The sequence below is a fragment of the Phalacrocorax aristotelis genome, chromosome Z (assembly GCF_949628215.1).
Source record: "Phalacrocorax aristotelis chromosome Z, bGulAri2.1, whole genome shotgun sequence".
In the NCBI taxonomy this organism is placed as follows: domain Eukaryota; kingdom Metazoa; phylum Chordata; class Aves; order Suliformes; family Phalacrocoracidae; genus Phalacrocorax; species Phalacrocorax aristotelis.
In genome coordinates, this window is record NC_134311.1 from 43,602,223 (window position 1) to 43,616,160 (window position 13,938).

At 39.0% G+C, this 13,938-nt stretch overlaps 1 protein-coding gene across 1 annotated transcript in view; it reads left to right on the plus strand.

Moving 5' to 3' along the window:
• Positions 1 to 13,938, plus strand: part of RORB (RAR related orphan receptor B) — a 146,228-nt gene that overhangs the window by 117,410 nt on the left and 14,880 nt on the right. The window contains exons 5-8 of the mRNA XM_075078909.1: positions 8,057 to 8,178; positions 9,451 to 9,583; positions 11,475 to 11,582; positions 13,014 to 13,124. Of these exons, the coding sequence (XP_074935010.1) occupies positions 8,057 to 8,178; positions 9,451 to 9,583; positions 11,475 to 11,582; positions 13,014 to 13,124 (474 nt within the window). The remainder of the gene's footprint in view (positions 1 to 8,056; positions 8,179 to 9,450; positions 9,584 to 11,474; positions 11,583 to 13,013; positions 13,125 to 13,938) is intronic.

The following is a 13,938-nucleotide window of genomic DNA, read 5'->3' on the forward strand; positions in this document are numbered from 1 at the left end:
AATATAAGAGTGAAAAGATACGAGAAAAAGTTGGACTGTTTAGTGGAAAAATGCAATGCAACAAGACACAGGGCTCAGACAAATACTGAAACTGATTATCAGAATACAGCTTTTATAGTGCAGTAGTTTTGCAGGGATGAAAGTCATATGTAAATTGGAATATTTAAAGCAAGATATTAAGGCATGGAGCACTGTCTTGTGTTCATTTTTTACTATATGGGCATTTTTTCTCTTGGTCAGTGAAATCTCTGGCATTGCTTATGATAGCCAAATTGTTTCACTTTCTGACACTATACGCTGATGCCACTTTGATCCAACTCAGTTGCCACACTACAGGAAAATAGAACCATCATAGGATGTTTTGTCATTATTTTTTAAAGCATTTCTATATTTAGATTGCTTAAAAGCTTTATAAAAAGCTAAATGTAGGTCTGTGACAGTGAAAGGAGTGCCAAAATGTATGTATAACCTCTCAGTCTTTTGCAGACTGTGACAGGGCAAACTCTTCCAATCCTGGTTTAAAATCCTTAATATCCCAATTGTTCCATGCGTATTTCTAGGTTTCATAGTGAAAAATGTCCACTCCAAGCAATGTCTGCTTACCTGTAATAAATGAAACCACATTCTTGTTTAAGAAGAGCCTCAATTTTAATATCTCCTTGTATAAGCTGGAAAAAGTTAGGAAGCCGTTCATCTCAATAAATTTGTGATAATTTTATGGTGCCTGTAGAGTCCATGTCCCATAAGCTCTAGCTATTGCCTTGGTTAGTGCTTTTGCTGCCAGCTAAATGATTTCTAATTATTACAAAATATACATTTTCTACTAAATTGGCTGAGACCCAGGAAAAGCATTATTAAGTGGAGACCTTTAAACATTTATAAAGATCCTTTAGGATTTAATACATTTCTGGGTCCATTCTCTAGTTTCCTCTAGATTACAACCTCATTCAATTGTATTGTCATTTCTTGTAATTTATTAGCATTTTTTTGAAAGTCAGATGAAACACGGATTTATTTTGAAGGGAGAGAGAGGAAATAGAGAATTCAGACACATAACATTGCCTCAATGTGCAATCTGTTCCTGACTGTAAGCATTCAATAACTTGAACACAAGGGAGGGTTATTCCTGAACCAAATTCAAGCACTTCTAGTACCGTATAAGTGTTTCAATGTTTCGTATCATCTTCCTTGGCTGCATATTGTGTAGTGTTACAAATGTATTAAACAAATGGGGGCTATGAAACTTGCTAGTCTATCTATAACAGTTTTTGAAAGGCAACTCTTTTGTGCATTATGATATTGAGAATGCCAGGGACAGATGAAAAATGGGATGAGCTTTTTGCAAGCACTTTTAGGAAAAAGTTTTCCAGCTTTTCTGTGAAAAAGTTCAGACTTTTCAGCCAGTTCACTTAAAAAAATTGGGACCCATTATTTGTGTCTGAGATCAACTATAAGACATACTTTTGATTTATTCCCTGCATCACTGCCTCTACTACTGTTTATGAATTTATTGAAGTAATCTGTTTAATGAAACCAGTTTGCAAAACTTCTCATTTTGCAGTCATAATGCCTTTGAATTCGGCCACAGAAGAGTGTTGATCTGACACTAGTTTGGTATTATTTTGGGTCCTAGAACAGAGATTTTATTTAGAATGTCTAGCTGAAGTTTTGATAGTTGTATGAACTGATATGCATGCTTACAGCAGCCAGCCAAAGCTGTGGTGTTATTGCAGCATTAATTTAATGTGGTTCCCTGTGAGAGCTCAACTTACGATATAAGCTGAGGTGAGCTCTTAGCTACTCAACTGTTTCCTAAGGGTAAGTGGCAAATTAAAAATTAATTATTCATTTTAATTGAGAATTATTATCAGTGTTTTAGGAGTCACACTTCAAAGTTCTTCAGTTCCCAGTGCAAGAGAAGGGAATGCTGAGAAAAACTACAGTCTCTCCTGAGAAAAGAGAGAAAAATGAAAGAACTAAAGAGCGTGTAGGAAACAGACACTGCTGAGTACTGTGGATAACTTCCACTTAGCAGGCCAGATTCACAGCTGGTGTCTGTTGTGTGTAGTCCATGGAGTTATTACACCCATTCCCACCAGCATTGTTCTTGACCCCAAGTTGGAGTTTTTCCTCAATACTCTAGTTTTAGAACTCTGAATATTACAAAGAAACATCTGAAAAAAGCAGCACTGATTCATTGGCTGATGAGAGACCCCTGCAGGTCTGTGCTATGATGATTTATATTATCTAGGTTGCAATGTTCAGTTTTCTGTACGTACTTAGGATTTAAGTGGCTCCTAACTTACTGGTGTAATACATGTTTGAGCTGTCATAACCTTTGGAGGGTGACTTTTGTGAGGTGTCTACTGAAATCTAAAATTAGAAATTACAGTGGGGGAAAAAAAAAGAAGGGAAAAAAAAGAAAGCAAAAAAAAAAAAGAAGAACCCAGCATAGTAAAGATAGTAGAGTAGCAAAAACCGGAAACAGAAAAGGTCATTTGTTGTTCTGGAAATTGTGAGCTGTAGTCTCAAGTTTATGCAGAGGTGTATAGCTTATGCACTGTTGCACTGCCCTTGCAAGATGTGCTTTTGACCTGTTTTGTTGATGGAATAGGGCTTTTGCAATCTTGCTGTCTGCATAGCCCTTCTTCCAGGACCATCCAATATTTCTTTAGCTACTGTCAGCTTCAGTGAAAAGAACCAGAGCTCTCAGACACTTGGGTTCCCACCAGCTTTGAAAAAGATGCTATTCAGCAGGTGAAGGAGACAGAGAACCTACGGGGAAGGCACAAGCCGCGACCCAGGCCCATGTTCACCCCAAAAGGTGGTGGCTGCTGGCCAATTAACCTGAGCAGACCAGCCCTTTGTACACGTTCATGGTGCCTCTTACCCAGTCAAACATGGGGAATTGGAGGTCAGAGAGGGAATGGCAAGCAATATTTGACACATCTGTAAGAAACCAGGATGGGTTTGTTGTGGTAATTGTAGTATAGCTCACTTCACTGTTCACTGGGCCATCCTCACAGAATCAAGTCTTTTAGTTTTCTCTATAGTTTTAGGTAGGCCAGGCCAAATTTAAAAGCCATTTCTTTTGCTCAAACAGGATTGTTGTCTCATGGTCCTCCTCATTCCTATCTTGTCTATGTTCTATATCCCACATTTCACACTTCAGATGCTGATAGCTTCCCTGATAGCTTCATTTAAATCTGTTAGCACCACTGAGATCCCTCGTTATGCTTCAGGACAGTTTGCATCAATACTTGCACATGATCTCTTTCAGGGACTGGCATCAACAGTCTAATTTGTAACCACTGAGCCACAAGCCCAGGAGCACACTCTGTGGATGTTTATTTATTCTGCTGCCTTGCTCCATTGCACATTGTAGGGCCTTTGTTTCACCCACAGTACATGCATATCTTTTTGTTACATTTTTATTGCTCTGTATAGTCACAGGCATTGAGGCCAACTTGTCTGACAAGTTGCAAGTTTCAGACCATAAAATTACAAACATGCACAGAGTGTTTTATTCAAGAAACCCACAATTTTTCTCTGAGTAACAAATCTTTTTGACAGATAATCCTTGAGCTTCCTGATGTACAATTTTCAGCTGCTTCTGGATGTGTCCTACGATACATTTGACTTTTTTTTAATGCTGCTGCATTGCAAAATCCCGATTAATTTATCTCCCCATCCAGGTGGCACCTTTCAGGGCCCCACCAGCCGTGCCTGAGCTGCTAAGGGCAGAATTCCCACTGCTGTGGGGCATAGAGGCCAGCCCAGCCTCTGAGGTTTCTGCTCTCCAGCTGCCCCAACCAACAATATGTAGGTTTCCTTGTCACCCCTAAGAATGGATGAGAACTCACAGCTAGCATAGTGGGCCATAGAAAACCATCAGATATATGCAGGAAGAAATGAAATATAAGTGGTCATTCCAGGATGTATCTTGAGTATTTCTGATTTTTCAAGACCTCACATTGGTTACACCTACTAACTGCTTGATTGATATTGTTTCTTGTTTATTTCTCTGGAAGCAAATACTTTTTTCTAGACATTTTTCTAGAAAAAACAGCATTTATACAAAAAGTATCTGCTTTCCATGAAAAATTTAAAGGTACCAATACTAAGAAAGCTTCACATTTAGAATCAAGGTATCTAGTGTAAATGCTTCCATGTCACAGTGTGTGCTAGAGTTCAGACACTAGCAACATGTTACTTTCTGCAGGACAGGTTTCCCAGAAAGGGTCAATCTGCTAGGTTATGCTGTGGCTTTCACATTCCCTGTGGTATCATGTAGCATCAAGCAATCCTAATGCATGGTAGGAGATATAGCCCTAATATAAAAAACCCACTATATAGACAAAAGAGGAGGAGTGAAGCACCTAGTCTACAATTGTGTTTACATACTGCAGCAGATAAGCTTTAAAAATCTTGCAGTTTACAGCTGTAGTTGTTGTAATGCTGCTGGTGCACTATCATGCAGGATCAGTAATTCTTTTTGTTGGAATTATTAATTTTCACCCAGTATTTGCAGCAGTTGGTGCCTGTAAAATAAAATGTTGCAGACTTCGGTTCTTACACCTGAGTAGTCAGCATCATCTCTTTTGTTTTTCTTTTCATAAAGCAGACCTTGCAAACCTGATGTAACCTATGTAAAGTGGAGGCTGACAATATTTCAAGCAGACTGAGGTCAGAAAAATGAAGTTGTCTTTCAAAATCCTTGCAACCCACCCAAAGAGATTCCTAGCTGTGTCTATGCAACTTCCCAGTGAAAGGGGACACTTGAAACCTCTGGCTCAAGATTTTTGAAAACAAAATGAGCAAAAGTCAAGACTTGATGTGTGGAGTAACTGTAGTGGACTCTTCTAGCCTGGAGAACCTGAGGGATGTAACTGTTAAGCATCACCCCAGCAGAGTACTTCGATAGGGTTGACGCCATAGCCTCTGAATCAAGGAAGTAGCTGTCCTTCTACTGTATGAAGCTGTTTGCTTTCTTTCCTCATTATCCCTTTCTTTCTAGTTCTACTAAAAGAATCATCTGTTGAACTCAGTTGCCAGCAATGATTCAGAGCTGCAGGTATCACAGAAATGTATCATATTTTGGGCAGAGCACAGTACCTGTGCCATGTGACAGGACAGGTTTACATTAGAGGTCAGTACATTACTCCCAGCAGTTTAGGAACTTCTTTCTATACAGGATTTGCCAAGACATGTACGGATTCCACCTTCATTAGCTTCAAAGGTGCTAAAATGACAGAAAAAAGGGCTATGGTCTTTGAAACCCTTTGAGAGTGATATTCTTTGCTCTTCCTGCATTGGATCTTCTCTTGCTGAACCATCTGAGAAGCCAAGACAAGCTTATACTTCTTTTACTTTTTGCATCATTTCAGTTCTGCACACACAGTGTCTGCTATATTTGCATAAAGCTTCTTCCATGGACTCCAGCTTTGAGTGTAAGCAAGCAGCCTCCTCTGCTGCTTATATTGAATGAGCAGTCCCCTCCTCCCCTGAGACCCAGTGTACCCTTTCCATCACACACTCAGCCTTGCCTAGCCTGCGGCACAGGAGTTTCAAGTCTGTTTTGCACCTGATTCGTCTTTGGATGTCAGCATTTGGAGCTGCTGCTTGCTACAGTTGCCCTAGGCCTTCGCACATCTCAATGTGTTTTAATGTCAACTCAACATGAGCATAAGTACATAAGGAAAAGATATATGGTGGCAAAACACAGGATTCCACCCTTACAAAACCCTGAAGAGCTTGTCAGGTCTTCAGTCCTAGGGTAAAGACATAAATGGTAGGAAAAGGGGTGGGGCTAAGGATCTCTGCAGTAATGTAGAACTGCTCATCAAATATATTCTGATGTAGAGAAATGAAAAGGTCTTATTTTCAGATTGTTGGCATGAGGTCACCTTATCTCATTTAGAATCTCTCTATGTAGTAATATTAAAGTATTCAAGGTATTTATTGTAAGCATTTTCTGTATGTCAAGAATGTGAATATTTACAGCTTTTGTAACAAATGGTGAGACTAGGAAAGCTGGGCTAGGAAGTACAAGAGAGCATAATCCTTCACCATTAAGGCTGCAGAAGTGTAATACAAGTTGAAATCATACTTCTTTAAGTGGTGTTTTAGACACAAGGCCTAAATGTTCCTCTGACCATACCTCAGTTCTGTCTGGTTAGGTCCTTCCAGGAGCATAATTGACAAAACCTATAGCTTGAGCTTAATTTCTGCAGTCAGGTTTACTGTGGCTAAGGATGTTTCCAGAAAGATGATATTGTTAAAACTGTGCTTTAAATACTTTAAATAGAAGAATATGGGGGTAAATATCTGAAATTTGACCTGTCTAAAAAAGGTGGCGTTTACTTGCTTTTCTTGGTTAAAGAAATACAAATAAACCTTTGTTGATCCTTTAAAAAAATCTGTTTAAATTCATCATCCCTTTATTTCAACATGCCCCTTTATCTGTAAGCTTTTTACTATAAAATGCAACAGCTTACCACCATGGTTAAGACTTGCATCCAACTTTTCACAAAAGAACAATGGATAGATCCCTGTACTCATTAATATACACTTTCAGTTATCTGTATGCCTGATGCAATTCTTCCATCAGGAAACCTAAAGGTAGTGTCAACCTTTAAAGGGATACCTGTAAAGATTGAATTCAGCAGGTTTTATTGTTCCTACAAAAACCTGGAACTCTTTTGTGTTTTCTTCAGTGCCTATCTTATTAACAGTGAAAGTAGCACAGGCATCTCTCCTTTAAATAACAGTCCTATATCAGTAACTGCAGGGAGCATATACATGTTTACATTCATTTTTCAGCCTTCCTTCTTGCTGATGTTTTTAAATTCAGTCAACTTTTGGCCAAACAGTCTTATTTTGGGACTCCAACCACCAGATCCACACACTGTCTGCAAAGCGTTGAGGATGCTAACGAATAAATGGTGACATGCCTAGTTCTTTCTATTTCCCATGCTCAGGTTTGGCTAATGCATTGTCAATGTCCTTTTGCTTTTAACAAACATGTTTTTTGTGAAATACCAGTTCTGTCACAAAGGTTTCAGTTCAGTTCTGCGACTTCAACTTTGTTCCATTGTTTAAAAGGCATTCAGCTTAAGCAGTCTTCAGGCTGAAGCACTGACCTTCATTAGACATATACATCTCAAAGCTGCAAAATAAGAAAACACCACATTTCTACAGCGTGTTTTATCAAGACGGTTCGACTTCCAGTGCTAATGAATTCATGTTGGAAGTTTTTGTGAAATCTTTTTAATCCACTCAAGAGGCTTAAAGGGCAAAGAACAGCTTTAAAATGCTTCTGTGAGAAGTTTACTCTGAGGTTCAGTGGGATCTCTGGCCAGCACTGAATGCTTCCTTTTCCCCTTGCATCCTGCATTCCATGTTACAGAGTAGTTTCTAAGGCTGTAATTTCAGAATAACTTTAAGGTAGTTTAATCCTGTATGTGAGATCTATCCCACCATCTCTCATTCTAAAACCCAGGACAACAGTTCTAGCTTTCACCCCTTGCTAGCACCACTCTCCATGTTTGAGTTCATGGAGCTAAATCGTAAATTGATCCAGCTGAAAACTAACTTGAGAATAAAGGAGACCTGTTTCCTGTTTCTCTGATATGAATCACCCCAAGATAATGCAAATGCCCATGTCAGGATTAAGCAGCCAGAGCTGGGCAGCTACACAGGTTTGGGGCAGACAGAAGTAATCAAGTAACCAAGGTCTCCAAAAGACATCTGTTTAAACATGGGAGGGAAAAAAAAAATCACATTCAGAAGGAAAGAGTCGGAATAGTTTCACAAGATTCATTGTTATTTTCATGTGCAGATCCACTATTTATCAAGAATCCTTTGGCTTTGGGTTGAATATTGAAACATTTTGCATCAGTCATCTACAGAAATATAATGGTGAGAAAGGTAGCATTGGAAAGAAATTTTTTTTAAAAAATCTGCATTTTCCAACAACTTTATTGTTTTTAACATTTTTCTATTGCAAATCACTCTTCACTGTTTCATGCAAGCTATTTTTTATTCTCCTCTGCAGATCGAATTGCACAGAATATCATTAAATCGCATTTGGAGACATGCCAATATACGATGGAGGAACTACACCAGCTAGCGTGGCAGACTCACACATATGAAGAAATTAAAGTTTACCAGAGCAAGGTACAATTCTGTAATATGCTTTTTCTTCTGCTCCCTGTGGTTTGAAAGTTTTAGCAGTGTAATTTATTTGGCAAGGATATGCTGCTGAGTTTCATAAAGGTCAAAATAGGCTTTTAAATATCTTTGAGGAGCTGTTTACAGAAAGCAAAGGAGTGACACCTCGTAAAAAGAAGCAGCAGCTTTCCAGCATGTTGGGGTGTTTGCTGATGTCATAGTTCAGGCATGGTTGTGGAATCCAGCTTTCCGTGCTTTGCTGGTTATCACAGGTCTAAACTTCATGCAGAAATTCAGCTGACTTTAATGTGATCAGGACTGGATCTTCTATTGTAAGGGTTTTAAGAAAATAAGAATACCTAGCTATGTTTCCTTATCATTTTGAAAACACATCCCCTTTTCATGTGAATAACAAATCTCTGTCTGTTATAGATAATGACAAACTTAAATAGAAGTTGTTCAAAACTGGGTGGAAAAATTGTCTCATTTCACTATATTTTTATTCTGCCTCTGAGATTCTCAGGTCAAGTTCAGACTATTTCCCACTGGCACTTCTTCAGACATAGTCCAGTCAACAGAAACTTTTGTGCCTCTTGTGCTGGCATCACTAGCAATGATTCTTCAATCATATTTCATTTTGCATATTAGCTGATCACACAAGACACAAAAGACACTCCAGCTTGTTCTTTGAAAGCTGAAGGTCTATGCAGTACTAGCAATAATAAAAATACACCATAGCTTGCAGAGCTGTGGCATGCAAACCAAGACCATAAGTTTACATTTGTATGCTTGTGTGTGCAAGGAAAATGATTATGAAGAAGACAAAATTTTGATGCAATCAGTGTTCAGATTGCAATGATACTTTAATTATATATTATTTTAAGTTTCAAACTAGCAAAAATATTCTGTTCAATAACTTAACAGCACTGTGCCACTTCTTCCCTAACAGTACTCTGGGATGCTTACATTGTCTGTGCCACTGTTTGTCTATCTTGCACAAAAGCCAACATTAGAATCACATTTTAATATTGGGCAATGCATTCTCCCCCTTTGGAGAGGCAATGCTAGAGGTCAGATCACTGAGGCAATCAGCTTGTGAAAACAGCCTTCTAATGAAAAGGGTCAGGTACCTTGAAAAGCAGAGATGCTGCTAACTGTGCCTGGGGATGATGGGTGGAGTCTGAGGAGTGTACCTTTCTATAAGGCCACCTGAAGAACTTAATACACTGATGAACCCACTTGCTCACTGCTTTGCATTTCCATGTGTGCTTCTGGAAGACCAGAGAAGCTCTGTGGCAGCAGTGTGCCATTCAGATCACCCACGCTATCCAGTATGTGGTGGAGTTTGCGAAGCGCATAACAGGCTTCATGGAGCTCTGCCAGAATGACCAAATTCTCCTCCTTAAGTCAGGTGGGTAAACACCAGAAACTCGGGACTGGTTTAGCACCCAGCACATTAGAAATGTGCTCTGCTGTCTTGTTCTACAAACCATTTTAATTTTGAATGAGCCCTAATTTCAATCTGTTTCATTAGCTACATTAACTCGTCTGTATTTTTCCACATTAATCGTGTTATTGCCTTCAGATCCCCTTCCATCTACAGTCAGTTGTTGCTGTTGAGTACATGTACACACACAATCATTGCAGCAACTGCAGTCTGCAACCTGACGTGGTGGAAGGACGCTGCGCGTGAGCTGGTCAAATCAGTCTTCTGCCACCCTGTACAATCCCCACTTGTTATTAGTGAAACAAATGCAAGCTTGCCAGGGCCTGCTTCTGTGGTCATCTCTAATCTTTTTAATGAGCCTACAGTGCACTGGAGGGAAAATCCGTGCTGGCGCCAGTTGGTTTCAGAATAAATGAGAGCAGATTACAGTGGTGTGCTCCAGCCTTGCTCTCTGTGTGTGCCTGGGTGTGCAAATGTGCGCATAAGGACAAGGGGGAAAAGGGTTTCCTTCCCTATGATGGGACTCAGTAATTTCTGTCCTCTAGAAGAATCATGACAAAATTTATCATGACTATGTAGTAACACCACCGAACTCAAGAGAACAAAATTTTATGACCAAGTGAACTGCTACTGGTAATTAGCTGCATTTACCATCTCAGTTTCTTGCTCCCTCCATGTATAAAAGATGGAATGATGTGTGAGGCAGCTCGTTAAAGCATAAGAAGAGCTCCCTATTTCAAAAGAGACCTCTTTACTAAGGCTGAAAGCCAGTGTGATTCAGCACTCTGTGGACAGAGGGCTGTGGCTCAGTGTGGGGATGGACTCAAGACAGTGGGCACAGGTACAAAGGGAAGGGATACAGAGACCTTGGGAACAGGCAGGCAGCCTCCTGGAAAAAATGAGTCATAGCATGAGAACTGTTTTTTTAAAACTTCTCCTAATTTCAAAAATTCTGTAGGTGCCAGTGCACCTCAAGTAACTTCATTTAGCTGGTAAAGCTAACAAAACTGCATCTTCAGCAAAAGACATAGATGTATCTGACTATACTGTCAGACAACTCTGTTTCACTTCAGCATGTATAAATATGTCAGGTTTTATTTTCTGTTTTGCTGTTAATGCTGAGCAGGGATTAGAAAATCAGGACTTTCCACTAAAAATCATGTCTGCAGAAGAATCCTCAGATTCAGAGTTCCTCTTTCAGGAGACTTGGATTTAGTTAAGGGATGTTTAATATTTTTCCCTTCATTTTCCCAAAATGTATATTTTTGCAGTTAGGAAATAATAGGGAAAGATATGGAGAAAAAAAAGAAAGGTTGCTTTGGTTATTCCCCAACCTGAAGGAGAAACAAGGGAAACAACAGCAAAACCCAATTTAGGGGTGTTTTCCACAGTACTTTAACTTTTATTTTATCTCTAAAACACTTTATATTTTCCCCCTCCTACCAAATGATGCTGGGATTTATATACAAGTTGAATGAAGCTGCTTTTTTGTGTAAAAAAAGGTTTAATTACTAAGAAGGAATTTCAATAAATGCCTAATTTTCAGGATAAAGTATTTCAAATTGAAAAGATTTGCTCAAGTCTAAACACAGATTAAGTCCAGGTTGCCAATTTGCTGCAATGAGGGAAAAAAAATCAATCTAAAGGTTGACCAGAAATTACCTCCTTCTGTACTCAAAGCAGACAGAAATATTTTTGCTTATGTTCAGAGACATACCTAGATGTCTTCGAAGAGTGTCTATCCCTGCTGATGTTTCTAATGACTGATATCTTCACAAATATTTTCTTGAAATTTCCTGTATTCTGACGTTCTGCAGTAATGTGTGGTACCTTTGCTCTTTTTCATGTCTAATAGGCTGCTTGGAAGTGGTTTTAGTGAGAATGTGCCGTGCCTTCAACCCACTCAACAATACTGTTCTGTTTGAAGGAAAGTATGGAGGGATGCAAATGTTTAAAGCCTTGGGTATGTTATTCTTCTTCTCTTCAACCGGTTACATTAAGCCACATAGTGACACATTTGGCTTTCTGAAAACTGTGACTCACAATGAAAATCTCCAGTAAATACTGAATCCTCAAACCTCCAAATCTCTAGGCTGGAACAGAAAAAGGAAAAAAAGGTACTCCACTAGCTGCTAGCAGTGATAGGTGTTTTTCTGTAATGAAGAGCAGCATGAGGGTTTTTCAGATAGACTTCTTGCTCTGTCATTTGAAGTTTTGATAAAACATGAATTTATGGTAGGAGACAAGTAGTTTATCCTCACAGATCAGTTATGCTTGACATATCAACCCACTCCCACAAATTTTGTCCTGCAGATGGCAATTTTAGACACAGCAATGAGGGGACTAAAATGATGAACTATAATAAAATATAGACAAGGACTTACCTAAAATACTGGTTTGGCTAAGACTTTTAAGCTCATTCAGATTCATGTATTGAAATAATTGCTTCATTTCTCAGTACAATAAAGCGCTATCTGAAATGTTAATAGCTAAATGGATGTCTTTAGCCCATCCATGAGACTGATACATTATCAGAAATTTATTCAGGACCAAACTCAAAGAGAGATATTTGCTCCAAATGCCTATTTTTATCATATATATATATTTTTTATTGTTTGCATATGGCTAGATATAACATTACAAGTTTGAAGCATTTTAAAATGTGCATTAGTTGATTTATTTTGGTCTTTATGATGTTTTCACAAATTTTCATGAATATTTGTACTGTTAACAAAACTACATATATGAAAGTTATTTAGGACTGGTTATTCATACCTCTTAATTTTAATATCTGTTTAGAAATAGCTTTTATTTCCACATTGGGAAAAGAAAACCCTCTTCTAAGATCTCTGTGCAATTTCTGTACAAGTCATGCCCCTAATTCTTGATAATTTTTTGTCCTTCAATAGATCACAGAATCACAGAATGGTAAGGGTTGGAAGGGACCTCTAGTGATCATCTTGTCCAACCCCTCTGCTTGAGCAGGGACACCAAGAGCAGGGGCATAGGACCGTGTCCAGGAAAGTTTTAGATGCCTCTGGAGAAGGAGCCTCCACAACCTCCCTGGGCAGCCTGTCCCAGTGCTCTGTCACCCTTACAGTAAAGAAGTTTTTTCTCATGTTTAGGTGGAACTTCCTGTGTTCCAACTTGCACCCATTACCCCTTGTCCTGTCACTGGGCACCAGTGAAAAGAGTCCGGCTTTCACTAAAAATTTTCATTTTCACTAAAAATATGTTATTTTGGGGGTAGGTGGAATTCTGGTAGCTGATGAAACGCACTTGTTTTAGAAGTACATTCACTCACAACTATTTTGACACCAAAACAGTCCACTTTTCATGGCAGGTTAGAAAGCTGATAATTTTATAGCATTGATTTTGTCTCTGTGGTTTACAGGTTCTGATGATCTGGTGAATGAAGCATTTGACTTTGCAAAGAATTTGTGTTCCTTACAGCTGACTGAGGAGGAGATTGCCTTGTTTTCATCTGCTGTTCTGATATCACCAGGTGATTATTCACTCCAAACAGCACAATGATTTTTTTTCGTCCTTGTCCACCTCTTTCTACCTACTTAAACAGCTGTTTAAGCCATATTAAGTGATATTAAGCAGTGTATTAAGCAATGGAAGAATACCTGAACTACCCAAATATACCTCACTCTCTTTTTGGCAGACTGTCAGCTATTACACATCCTGGAAATAGATCCAAAGTGTGAGGGTAACAGACATGGAGCAGCATTGTGTGGACAAGCAGTGCAGGCTGGTGTTTCTCCAGACCATCTACAAAGGAATAGGATACTCAAGGAGGTGCATGTTCCTTCTAGCATTTTCAGGGAGCTCAGACCTCACAGTCCTGAGTAGGTTATAGAGTCCCTAACTATGATGGGCTTTTTCTGTGGGGATAAGAAAGTGACCAGTAAAAACCTGTATAATGTCCTGTCTGAATTTAGACCCAGATGAAAGGGGCAACATGCTGTTTTTCGTATATACATATATCATACCTTTGCACAGGCAAGCATAGATTCAGTAAGTGCTGGCTGTATGACCACAGAAAAGAGGGTTTTGTGATTGAATTGACTCAGAAGGTGGATCTAGTAGGTAAGCTCGAAGTTTAGTGTGGAATTTTTAAACATGCCTCAGGGGAGGTAGACTCCCAGTTTCCCACTAAGAGTAACCTCTTGAAACACTTTTACAAAAAATGCCACCATGAATTATTTTTCCATCCTGTTCTGCTAAAGACTTCCTCTAGGTCACTTTGCCCTTTGGCACATCTGTGGTGGAGATTATGTTAGGCAGACTTAGACTAGCACAGATGGTGTTAA